At 42.4% G+C, this 13,875-nt stretch overlaps 1 protein-coding gene across 1 annotated transcript in view; it reads right to left on the bottom strand.

Moving 5' to 3' along the window:
• Positions 1–13,875, bottom strand: part of NUP93 (nucleoporin 93) — a 102,969-nt gene that overhangs the window by 34,470 nt on the left and 54,624 nt on the right. Inside the window, exon 4 of the mRNA XM_055551905.1 lies at positions 2,771–2,833. Coding sequence (XP_055407880.1) covers positions 2,771–2,833 — 63 coding nt within the window. The remainder of the gene's footprint in view (positions 1–2,770; positions 2,834–13,875) is intronic.

The following is a 13,875-nucleotide window of genomic DNA, read 5'->3' as shown; positions in this document are numbered from 1 at the left end:
AGGGTGGGCTGAAATAAAGAGGTGGCGAGTCGGCATACCATACAGCTTTCCAAACTTGCAACAGGAAGTGAAGCAAGTGAAGCGCTGACTAAGCTGTGGCACTGACCCAAGACACTAGGGCATCACATGCATATTTTTTAAGGCTAAGTCCTCCGGCTGGTGAAGGATGGCAAAGCAGTAAAGACAACTGAAGAGAACACAATCTGTCTCAGAGACACTGTTGATGAGGACAGCAGGGGCAGACTCCCAGCATCATGTAAGGGTCAGAGCCGTAACAGTGGGGCTCAACCATCCCCTGTTAATCAAGCTGCCCACCTGTGTGCCAAGAACTGCTTCAGGAACACAGGAAGTACTCTGAAAACTGGCAGCTTTCTGGGCTCCAGTCCTCAGAATATGTATGAGAAGTACGCTAGGCTACTCATTTAGAAACAGCCCCACAACCTGAACAAACAGCACTGTCATTCCATTCATCATTAGTGTGATAAGGAGCTTCAAATAAAAATAAATGGTCCAACATTAAAATTCCCTTCTCTTGACCATGCCACCCCCAGCTTATCTTAATTACATTAGAGATAATGGAACATCCAATTTGTGGGCTAATCAGGGATGATCAGCCGCCCATCTGCCCTCTTCCAGCCTATTCCCTTTAGACTCACATCTGAACCACTGGAGTAGGTGCACAGAAGAATGTCAACTAAGAGAGCTAATCAGAGAGAATCAACAGAGCTAAGAGCTAAGAGGAAGGAGGACAGGGAGGGTCTGAAGTGAGGTGAGAGACAAGAAGGAAAGAAACCCAAGGGAAGAGAAGAGGGATAAGGAAGGGTATGGAAGGGTATGCAGAGGTCTACAAATTAAAAGGAAAGACAAACCACAGAAAATGACAAAGCAGGGAGAAACTGTTATAAACCAGATCTGAATCTTTCAAGTTATGTGGGGAAATAGATCTCTTCAAACACGGTTAAGAAAGGCAGGCACAGAAAGAACTGGGCAACTGAATTAAGAACAGGTGGGGAGCACTCGAGCCCCCTTTTCATAAAGGGAAGAGGGCAATATGCTTTGACTTCACACCCGCTTATTATTGAGCTGTTGCTGGCTTTTAGAAACTCTACATATGTTCTGATAATGTTGTTCTGTTTTTGCTGGGATGCACCAAATGGGAAAAGATAGGACACATTTGTGGTTTTGTAGCTTGTTTTCTTGGCATTTCAGCAGGACATTGGCAAGTTATTCAAACGTGAAATTACCACCAAAATGCCAGGAAGCGGCTCACCTTTTGTGTGAAAATGATTCTCGCTCAGTGGCAGCCTCCCGGTGTCCAGACAGGTGAAAGGTCCCCCCTCAGGGCCGGCTCCCAACACCGGAACACCTCCCTCACAAACACATATGCACACATTTTGCACTGTGGTATGTCACTTAAATGTTTTGGCTGGCTGCACATTTAGTCTCAGTATGGCACAACGTTCAGAGACTGCCAATTTCAGAAACACATTCCGCAGGGTAAAAGGATTAATAAGGCTCGGTGGCATTCGACAATCCTAATTTAATTTCATTGGTCCTCTACAGCAGGAGAAATCAATGTTGGTGAGTAACTCATTCCAAGTGTGAACAAAAAGGAAAAAAACCTTAAAAATTTTTTTTTTCAATTCTGGATCAAGTGAATCTCTCTATTTCTAGGAATAAGTACTATTGCCAACAATATAATTAATTAAATTTTAGGGAATTTTACTCTGATAATTAAGCATACCAGTCATTCAAATAATGTCTTTGAAACATATTCTTATCAATTAGAGCTGGAAAGCCCCCGTGCTGCCCTGTCTCACTCACATCAGCCCTAATGAGACACTTCCACCTGTATGGAGTATTTAATAAAGCATACCGAGAAGCAGCATTTTTTTTTTTTTACTCTCTTATTTTTTGAACCATATAAATAATACACAAATGTACTTCATGTGATCTATGGGCTACAGAAGTAAACAGCAGAACAGAGGTCCCTTCACCCCTACTCGTCCTTGCAGATACAGTGACTGCTTTCAGACTAACCAGAGACCCCCAGCCTCCTTCCTGGGAAAAGCTGCATCTTTAGAACCAACTTCACATACTCACTAAGCTGCTGCTTCCTCCTTCCCCAAAAGACCCAGGGGCTTGAAAATCTCTTACTCCATAATGGAAGGTTTTGGAAAGGTTTTGATCTTTTCATCCTTGTTAAACAATTGAAGATAACTCACATGTTAGTAAAGTAAATGATCTTTGAGTATCTTGTGGGAATGCTCGTTGCAAAATATTGCTGCCCATGTCATGGGTGTTCTGGCTGACTTATGTACTATCCTCTTGAACATCAAGATGTTTTTGCTTGTTCGAAAGAGTTTGGAGAAATTGCTAATTTAAAAGGTGTTGTAGAAAGTCAAATTTTATGACAAAAGGAAAATAAATTAGGGAAAATTATCAAGGATCATAACTGCTTTTCTGAATTGCTGGTTCAGTAGAAACCAAAATGCCATTTATACTATAACAATGAGACCAAAGAACTGTCTTGTTCTCCCATTTCAAGATTAACTTAATGGTTAACTGCCCAGCCCAGTGTTTCAGATGCAGTCACTGTATACACCAGAGTTACAAGGATGGTATTTTCCTCAAAAATGGTTACTGTAAAACTCCCCCTGGTGAACTACCAGGAGAGCTGGGCCTGGGACAGAGAATCCAGCTTCTAGAACCTGTAACACCCCAGCATACATGCTGCCCTCACAACAGCATACATCTATGCATGTCTTACCCTCTTTCGGGACTCTTCGATGGCAGACAGCAGGGCATTGTCCTTTTCATTCTTTAGGAAGCCCTGGGAAGGAGGAGAGAAATGATACAACTTAGGTCAAAATTAATGAAATTAACCTTTAAAGAATCAAAAGCACACTGCAGGAAGACGAAGAAGGAAAAAAAACAACCATAGGGACATCTGTTACCCTGCTTACCTTCACCCTCAACAAATGCTCTCAACTGGAAAATGTTACACTACAGTTTTGGCTATGCAGCCGGTCACAGTGCCTGTAACTGTTCTGGTCTACAATTTCTTCCTAATATTGAGGACTCCGTCAGCCATCCTTCTGTTTGGGTGTTTTTCACTTGTTTATCAATGGTTGGGATACCTGCAAAACCATTTATTTACACACTTCTTCTGGGGTTATGCTACGTGTGCCCCTATTTCAGGCCAGATGACATATACTGTTTATTTAATACAGGTGGGGGGAAGAGGAGCTGACCCACAAGGCTGGTTTTACATGCACAGGGTGAAATGTTTGTAAAATACAACTTCACGGTAACACAAGAGACCTAGTTTTACATTGTGCTCCCCCTATTTGCTACTTGCATGGGTGACTTGATTTTAGACAAGTCACCCAGATTCTCTAAGCTGTAGTTTACTCAGATGTAAAATGAAAATTAAAGGAGATAATGTAATCAAGTGCTTTGCCCAAGGCTCAAAACATGTAGTTCTAGCATTAGGACTGATTAGATCTAGATCTGCTGGGAAAGCAAGATGCCCAGGGTGACTTCCTTGCCGCTACTGTCTTCATTGCTCAACCTGAGATTCTGGGGAGGAGAAGGGAGAGCTGCAGACACAGTGGGCTTCCATGCTGATCTCTCGGCTAGTACCTGGCCCTTCACAGAGGAGTGAAGCTCACAGCTGGGATGTGGGGGCCACGGAGGAACAAGGAAGACAATCCATTAACTAATAGTTGGAGATCAAAGCTTTAGTTGTAATGAAAGAACTGCCATCATCCTATACATTAAGTCCACTTGTACTATGGAATTCAAGGTACCTGCGCATCAACAACACTGTGGGTGTATTTATGTGTTCAAAATCATGTTTCTTTTTTTTTCAGAATCGTGCTTTTACTGTTCTTATTTTGGGAACTCTTAGGGGAACTATAATACAAAACAGAATTAAGCTAAAAGTTTCATGCTAAATTTTAAAACATTATCTGATAGTTTTCTTGAAAACTTACTGTCATGATTAATTGATTTACTGATCACTTATTTATATCTCAACAATTGTAATGTTTTAATATAGTTTGTTCAAACAGTCCCAGATACAAGGCTATGATTCTTAAATTAAGACAAAAAAAACCAAAACAGGGGTGGGGGCTAGATAAGACTGGAGACATATGTTTAAATAAAATATGACTGATCTTTGTACAATTCTCCACATCTGTCGTCACTTCCCAACCTGGGCTGAGCACTGGAATGGACAATGGCCAGCTGCTCTGGGAGCAGTTCTCTTGTTGGCGTCTCCAGGGCAGGCAGTCCCGAGGCAGCACTCAGGCTGCTCCAAACACCTACACTGACATTTGGGAGAGGTGGTGGGGTAGAGAGAAGGAAGCATTGGCCACTTGCCTACTAATATAATGGCCTCAGTAAGCCAGAGCACGTAAAACCTAGCACCCCATGGAATCCATTCAGGAGAGGGCAGCCTGTCATCGCATGCCTGTTTCTGACCATTGCAAGGGAGCCAGACATGAAATGATGGGAAGGATTTTAATGGACCTTGTTCATACCCTTCACAGTGAATGATTATATCAAGTAAACAAATCTTTATTATGATTCCCTTTTCCTGAGACGGTCTTCAATGGCAACAGCCAAAGGCTTTAGTGTCACAGTTTATAAACAAAGCTATAGAACTATTATCTTTGATTGCTGTTCTGAACAAAGGGCAGGCATGGTTTGTGCTTTGTTGTACTGTTTCATGCTGCTAATGATCAGGGTGGTGGTGATAACCACTGCCTGACAGGCCTGGTTTCAATTTTTTCTTTTTGGTTGGGGTGGGAGGGGCTGTGCCAACTGCCCTACCTCCTCTCTGGGCTTCTCTGCTCTTCCCAGTGACCATCTCATTCTTTCAGCTGCATCCATGTCTGTCTATAACCCACATACACACAATTCAAACACAAATGCAAAGCAATAATCAGACATTTGTTTAAAAGCAACATAATATTCTGTAAGAAACACAATTTCAAAATTTCTAAGAAATGAAATTTCAAGTAGTGATTAAGAAACAAAAAAGAAGGTAAAAAAGGCATTATTGGAGGGGGTGCAGATTACTCTCTTCTTATAACCCTATCTTCCAAAAATCTCACTAAATAAATTAAATGAAGCATTTGTGCATGAGAATCAAATTACAGATATCACCTACATATGAACAAAGACCACGAGCCACGATGAACCTCAACAATAGGGGCTGTTGAGCCAAGTCTACAAAATACACGGATTTTGAATTTTAATTTTTCATTCTTTATTCACTTCTAAAATGAAATGTTAAAATATTTTAATATATTTTATTTTTAAAAACAACGTATCAGTGACCTACCTTTTGAAAAGAATCTTAAACGTATTACCCAGTCAGAATAGTGCTGGGATCTGTGCGCCATCTAGTGGCAGTTAGATTCTTGTAAAGAACATATGTCTCAAGGAAAAATAACAAAGAACTAATAAGTTGGGCAAGAAAACACCTGCCTCAGTCCAAGTTTCCATGGGTCTCTTCTTCCACCTCCCTTTTCCATGTGCGTGTTTCCTGCTCCCGTGAGGCACCTTTCAGAGATATATTTCTAAAGCTTATCAGAAAATGGCTTTTCTACAGAGGTGAGCTGGGGCGTGAACAGTGTCACTAGGAGATGCCTTCTCTCCACAGGCGGAGCTCCCTGCCACACTGAAGATTCCTGGTCAAAGAGAAGGCCCAACAGCTCACTTCCTACTTGGAGACGCCAGCTGTGTAACTGGAACCCTCAGAGATTCTCATCATTAATTTCCCCTCTTTTTGTCAACAAGTGCTTTTTTAATTGCTCATAGTCTCCAACCCTTCTACTGCTGACCCCCTCAATAAAGAACATTCCATAAACATCTGCAGGCCTGCTAAGTAAGATAACTACTCCTGACTTCCCATCTATATATGCTCCTCTCTGCCAGAGTCCTGGAAACAGACCCTTTTCTAACTGGCTCCTTGAATGGGTTTTGGTTTCAAGCTTTCTGTAACATATAATAGCTTCTATTCAGGAAGCAATTAGGGGCCAGACACTGCTCCAAGCAATTCAAAGACATTATTGCTAATCTTTTAACAATATGAAAGAATAGACATCCATTCTCCCTCCCTTCCCAATCACATTTTACAGGTAACAGATTTCAGCATTCAACTAACACTGATAAAGGGTTCCCCAACCAAGAAGAGGCAGGGGAAGAATTCAAACACAGCTCAAACTCTCAAAAGACCAACTGCTTCTAAAATATTGAGGGAATAGTAAACTTCTAAAATTTAGAAAATAAAAATAAAATTTCCTTTTATCTCTAAAAGGATGGAGTCCAGGAGGGGAGCAAAATATCCTTAGATTTGTTTCCTTCATCAATTACCAATTCCCCTTTATAGATGATGACGTTAAAGGCTCTGGGAATACCAATTCTTACACCAGTACTAGTGAGAGCGAACACTTACATGGGTATGGTTATTACTCTGTCCTAAGTGTGTGCTGCACATATTTGGTTCTAGTCTTCACTTTTAACCCAATGCTCAACTGACTCTCAATAGTACTTACCTGAATAATCCTATAAAGTATCAATATGTTCTTAATATAGGTTTAAAAGTTGAAAGGGCTTTTGAGATGGTTTCCAGAGCTTCCATCAACTCTAAAACATTACGGTTCCATATTAAGATAACCTCGTTCGTAAGGAGTCAAGTTCAGACTCGGAATCCAAATTTTCTGACCCCTTTTCTACCTTTTTCCACTCTACCATGCAAGTTAGGATGAGATAAACAGCTATTTTATGCTTGCATATTAACCCCTCCCCTTTCCTACCTCACACAGGTGAGGAATGAAACAATAAATGTCAAGTTTGGGGCATTTCTTTACAATAGTGTTTTTCAAAACGTACATCAAAACTCTTAATTGGGTCATGAAATTAACTAGCATTTTAAAAATGAAATAAAATGCAACAGAGATGTATGGTATGGGTAGATACTGCCTTGTGAAACTTTCAATGATATATACTTATTTGTATGTAGAAGTGGGTCAGAGTGTTACATGTATTTCTTACTATGGATCACAGACAAATAAAAGATGGAGAAATCACTGTCCTAGACTGTCCACTGTATAGTGTCGCAAAATACTGCTTTTATTGCTGTGGAACAATAACCACTGTACATCTGCACGAGTAATATCTCCAGCCATGTGTTCCATCTTTAACAGAGGACGTGGGCTGCCTTGCAACTTATACCGGCTGAGAACAATCTAGAATGCTGCTGCAAGGTAAGCCAAGTCTCCTATCAAAAGTGTAGTCACATCTCAGGGACCTGGTAGGCCAAACTGGCTTTTAAATGGCTCAGGTTGAAAAAGACAAGCATGAAAAACTGCCTTATTTTAATCATCACGCAGACTCTGGGTTTCAGAATATAAATTACTGTCGAAAAAGCAAGTGGGCAAAGGATGCTTGTTTTTGTCAAGTGGCCAAATTCTCTTCATTTATTTGCTTTCCAAAAGTAAAACTGTAAGAAATAAGGGTCTCTGTGAGGAAAATTTTAGTATCCCCTTTAGCCAGGGAAGTGTGACGGCAAAAAAAGAGCTTGCGTTGATGCCTTCACAGTCCTTTGCTTCCCACCAACAAATAAGTGGTTTGTCGAAGAGTTACGTAAATGGTTTGAAGTAAAGAACACATAGATTTCCTGATCATTAAAAAATAAAACAAAAAAGAAAATAATTAGTCTAAGTTGGCCCCACAAAACAAAAGCCACAGTTTACATGGTGCTCAAAACATGAAAGACCACTCTAGGCCTCTCTCCCTTCAACAGACCGACTGGCAATCTCCCGTCAGAATTTAAAGTGAGGCAGCCACAGCAGGCCTGGCTTTCTATCAGAAGGTATCTGACACGAGACACACACACATGGTGAGTGCTACAAAAAAATCTCTCTTCTCTCATGGAATACATACAAAGTTAAAGGAAGTCAATAACCAACATTCCAAATCCAAATAATATTAACACAATTAAGCAGTGACCATACTTAATGGTCACTGTGATTGGGAAAAAACATTGCCAAGATACAAGCAAGAGTTAGGAAGGCAATGAAGAAGGAAAGAAAAATAAGCAGCGCAAAAAATAAACTTAAGAAACAGAATAATCAAGAGAGTCTATTCCAAGATGAAACAAGAATTTCAATAAGCACTACAAGTATTCCTGAGAACTTTGGATAGTGAAATGGAAACGTGTCCACTTTCTGTCAAGACAGGAATACGAGCTGTACCCATTATTTTGCTTCAGCTCATTCTGAACAAAATATCACTCCCTTAACCTCTCCCAAACCTTCTTGCCAATTTCTGAATGAATGATCTCTTCTGAAGTCTTCTCTGGTAAAATTTTAACAAAGGCAAAACTGTTACTTAAGGAGAAAGTGAGGAAGGACAAAGCAAGATACTGTTTTTAGACAAGCAGCAGAAACCCTGCCAGCACTCTGCCGCTGGGCTTATCAGATGGTATGGACACGCTTTTCATTAGCTCCCTTTGTGGTGGCTACAGAGAACGCCTCAAGGAATTTTTCAGGTGCAAAGAGATATTCACTACTGATCAAGTCCAAAAGACGAACAGAGAAATTTGAAATGGGGGGCATTTTTCAAAATTTGGGGAACTTTCATTTGGTTTTATAGCATGGTTGGTTATTTTAGGAGATCAATATTTAATGCATTAAAACAAGAAGATATAAAAGCCCACGAGAGACCAAACTCCTTTTGTAAGAAATACAGACTAAACAGCAAATCCAAGCTTTATTCACCAATTCAGATATTTACAGTAGGTTTCACCGCTTGTTTTCTACAAAAAATTTAATATTTTAAATTGTTCAGATTGTATTAAATATATATTTTTCAGATCGCATTAAAAAGAAATACATATATGTACATATATTTGTTTTTCCAAGAAATACCCCTGCAGAAACAGTGCTAAGATCTGCCACTGTCAACTGTAATACATTTTTAATGCTGTTGTATGATTTCTCACTGTGCATTTATGCAAAAGCCTAGCCACCCTCATTCAGCAGGTAGCAGCAGATGCTGCAAGAGTGGCTCTGGTGTTTGTCCCCCCATTTGCCAGATCAGCAGACCCACTGGCCCACAGGCAGCTCTGCAGCCACAAGTGGCAGACCTTGGTGCTGTGTGAGCACCGGGCCATCTGTCACTCCTTAGGCTGCAGGGTCTCATTTCGTACATGGTTTCTGCTGCTGGGCTAAACAAAGGGTCACACAACTATGTGATGGATTTGGGTCCATGAAGGCAAAGCAAATCACTTGCTCCCATGTAATTCAAATTGGTTTACAAGATGGTCTACAAGTTCTCACAGGCTGAAGAGAATTCAACATGTGCAGAGAGACTGTAAACCCAAGAATACACAGCTCTGAGCATGCTTCCTCCCAGGCCCACCTGGGGCCTTATGGCAGCACTCTGATGCAAGTGTACTGGCTGGCCTGGTCTCTTTCAGGCATGTCAGTATCACCGTGACACAAAGCCATCTCACCTGTGTCCTCTGGAAGAGTCACAGGCCTCTGAGAGAACCACTCATCTAAGTCTAATAGCTTTTTGTGGCTCCTTCCCTATTACCCTATCCATTGCACAAGAGAACAGAAAGAAGACGGAGGAGGCGGAAAGGGAGACAGAGGGGGAACAGGAAGAGGAGTTGAGGGAGGAAAAGGAATGAGGCCCTCAGACCTACCGCTTCAAGAATTAGCCTTCCTGTTTCAGGAGAGGGAGGAGGAAAGATGGGCAAGGGGAAAAATGGAGGAGGAAGGGAAGGAGGGAGAGGTGGGGGTGGAAGAAAAGGAGAAGGGAAAGGGGAAGAGCGGGAGGAAGGGGAGGAGGGGGAGGAAGGAAGGGCAGAGGAGGAGGCAGAAATAACTATCATAAAACGAACACCCAACTTCCGAGATTTTCAGCACGGTAAAGAAAGCATGTGAGAGGCAGGACTCACTCTGATCCAGAAGGGAAGGCACCTCTGAGAAGGAGACATGACGTTCCTGCGGGGCGCTAGTGAGGGGTGCACGGATGCACTGCACACTTGCCTTGCCAGCAAAGCGTAGGCAGGCAACTACTCTAGGCGCCTCTTCTGGTTCTGCACCAAGGCTTCAAGCTGGGGCTGCTTATTGGCACATCTGGTTGCTGTACTTGGAGGATAAGGCCAAGGTTAAGGTCTGCATTCCAGTGAGAGCCATGTAAGTCTCTTGTGCTCCTGCTTCAAAACCAGTTCTGTCCCTTTTAGGGGGCCCAAGCCATCCGCGTTATCTACCTCTGGTCATCCGGGAAAGGGAAGCGTCCAGGTCAGGTACTGGGAGACTCTCTGGGGTGGGGGGCAAGCAGTAAGGGCATAATATGAACGAGTGAAATAAAACATGATGGCCATTTAGTCAGCTAGGGGGGAAATGTTTTTCAGCAGAAATCCCCTCTCCTCCCAAATGCGGCAGAGCCCTGCAATAACCTTTCAGGGTTGTGTAAGCAGCTCTCCCCGGCTGGTCACAGGAGGCCTGTGGAGAGGATGTGACTTGCTTGGCGCAGATACCCACATCTCACTGCTTCCAGAAAACAAGCCAGAGCCCGCACCTCAGCGATGCCGCAGGATGTGCCCTGCAGCAGTCGCTGGGCCTCTGCTGCCCTCCCCCCTCCAACCTCCACTCCTGGGAAGGAGGGGGCCGAAAAGTAAGAACACTAAAAACCAAGGCAGGGAGGGAGCGGGGAGGCAAGCCAGTCAAGTGCTCTCAGACTCGGAGGTGGCCCCATGGGAGAGAGTAAGGACGGCAGCTCTGAGCAGGTTCTCTCCTCTGCCTGCCCCTCAAACCCAGACCTGGCCCCAAACCAGCATACCTATTAGAGCAACCCTTCGAAGTCACAAGAACAGGGAGGATTCTAAAGAGGAAACTTTTCAATCTAGCTTTGTGAGTGGAATAAAGTGTGTGCCAAAGTATGCCCAGCTGAAGAACCCTCTCCTCACCCAAAGACTAGATCTAAAAAATATTATCCCATAGCCACTCTTAGATGATGGAAAGATAAGATAAGGAGGATATATTAAAGGATGATAAAAATGTTTTAATGTGTCTTTGGGGAACGGATTTCCATCTTGGAGATGGATTAGTCCACGTTCAAAGAACTTTAGGTACTAAAACGGCACTGCAGTATGAAATGGGAATGTATCAATCATGGCCTTTATCATGGCCAAAGTCCCTTCCCACTGTCCTCCCGCTCCCAACCCAAACTTAAAAGAACTTATTAAAAGAATCCTGTATTATATATATAAAAAAATACAGGTTGCCTGCTTTGTCAGATCTAGTGTCTTTTCCCCTTGGCAACAGACAAAGCAAGGCTTGGGGGCTATGAGACGGACAGGCAGCAGAGGGTGTGTCTCTGAGGCAGTCAGGTGGGAGCTGAGTAGTGTTTGCCAGGCTAGTTTCCACTGCGCTCAAGATTAAGTCTGAGTTCTACCTAGCAAGTGCAAGGAGCGCCCTTAGCGAAGACAATGTTTGGGAACCACGTGTCATATTAATTCCCTGCTGGTACACGGTGTCAGTCATTCACACTGCAGTCGAAAATCCCAGCTCCTCCTGCTATGCAGCACTGCTTATGCTGATGGGATTGGAGCACTGATCATCATGGCTGTCACAGAGAAGGGAGGTTTGGTTCTGCTGCAGTTTCTTCTCTCTTTTTCAAAAATGTATTTGTTGGGAGACCACTAACAGACTCTCTTTTATAACTTCCCGTTGCCTTAGATGGAATCTGTCATGGTACCCCATTTGCTACCAGTACTTGGGGTTTCACACTCTCTCTAAAACCTGAAGTTTGGAAGCGTTTTGACTTTACCCTGTCAGAGCTGAGGGAATACTGCAGGATGCACTCACCATTGTCACTGCGGGTACAGAAAACACCAAACACTGCTTAGCTAAAACGGCAAATGCGAGCAACAGGAGGGGAGAGGGCAAGACCATTCTTCAAACACAAATTGCCTGAAATAGACAGGGAGGTAAAACCTTTCACCCAGCCTATGCATACTAGGAGAAGAGGGGCAACCCTGCCCCATGGTACCCCTCACACCTGGAGAACAAGAAGTGATCTTCTGGGAGGATACATCAGAATGCCTGTGCCCATGCCAGGAGACAAGTACTTCACCCTGCATGCCAAATCAACAGAATGTACCTAAAAGCTCTACCTGTAGGATTTACCTTGTTTTAACTATTTGTTTATAAATGTGTATCGTCTACATCAAAGGATCGGAGGACTCCAAGCAGAGCTCCATAAAGCTATTTCCGACGAGATTGAGAAGGAACATCTCTGGGAGAAGGCTGCTTTGCTGCAAGCTCAATCCATTAGATGCATCACCAACCAGTAAGCCCACAAGAGAAACAGTCAAATGCAGGCAGATGCACAGCATAGATTATGAGTCTGATGGCCTGAATTCAGGCAAAATTGACTGCTTTTCAGACGTATGACCTTGAGCAAGTTGTTTAATGGCAGTCAACCTTGCTTTACTTAACTGTAAGGATGAGCTGATTATAGTACATAAACTCTAAAGCCAGTTCCAGAAATTCTAACTCCATGAAAGGTGGGAACAGGTAAGAAATTAGCATCGTCATGACTGTTGCTCACTTCCAAAATAATCCATACCTTAAACCACAAAAGAAATACAGCAAACTTCGTTTTCGAAGGCAGTTGACATACATTTCATACTTAAACTAATCAAAGCCCACAGAGAGCTAGAAAGAAAATCAGAATCAAATACAAATAACGTTTTTTTCACAGGAATGCCAGTTTCATCTTGCCATAAAGGAGAAGCATACTGTCTTGTTTTCTGAAAAACCATCCTATACTGAAAGAAGTACATTTTCCCAATTAAAAAAAAGAAGAAAGCACAAAGCAAGGAAATTCAGAAGTCTTAACAAAACACTTATTTAAATTTTTGTTTTATCCATATTTGCTACCAATTTCTTAAAAGCAGCAATCGGAAGCTATCTAGATACAAGTGCTAATTAAGTCTTTACCTCAGGAAAATCTCAAAATTTCTACCGTTTAACAGAGTAAAAAGTAACTGTAAACTGGCAAGGTCGTGCTGCTAGAGCTATCTTCAGACTTGACTGGATGAGGATGACCGTGCGGCCCACCTCTTCTCACAGGGCTCCTGGGGACGCCATTTTCCTCCTTCCTCACTGCCATCTTAGTGCCACAAACGTCTCTTAGCGGGCTGGCCGACAAGCTAGCTTATCTACATTATGGCACTGCCAGAGCATTCAAAGGTTTGATAGGAACATATTTTTTGCAGCAGAAGGAACAGCCTCTGACTCTCTACTACCAGCCAGGCTAAAATTTCCACATTAAAGAGATTTAGGAATTGCCTACAAGTACCAGAAATGCAAGCCTCTCCCCAGTAGCCACTCTTGAGTAGACCATGGAGCAGACCATGGTGAAGGTAAAGAAAATGGAAAGCAGCTGGGTCTCTGCTATGTCCTCAGAGTACCTGGTACACAGCTTACATTAAAGCCAGGGAAAGAAAATAAGACCAGCATCTTTAACCAAGTTTTACTTTAAAAATGTCAAGGGAAGGCTTTGTGATACCCTTTATGTCATCCAACCAAACATTTATGCAGGCAAAGATGCAGTTAAGAGGAGTTCTAATTTGCTGTCCTCCAAGTCTTGTATTTCAAAGTGCAAGCCTTGTAAAAACCAAAGGAAAAGAATCCCTTTGCATTCTACTATATACAGTAAACAATTAATATATTAAATGTCTCTTCAGGGTTAGTAAAATTATATTGAGATCTAGGCTCTTATGCGACAAGCATAAGATTAATGCAAGATTTATGGAATCTTTATGGGATTCTAAAGAGG

This window comes from Bubalus kerabau, chromosome 17, assembly GCF_029407905.1.
Source record: "Bubalus kerabau isolate K-KA32 ecotype Philippines breed swamp buffalo chromosome 17, PCC_UOA_SB_1v2, whole genome shotgun sequence".
NCBI lineage: Eukaryota > Metazoa > Chordata > Mammalia > Artiodactyla > Bovidae > Bubalus > Bubalus kerabau.
Note: the sequence above shows the minus strand (reverse complement) of the source record. Positions and strands in the feature narration are given on the sequence as shown.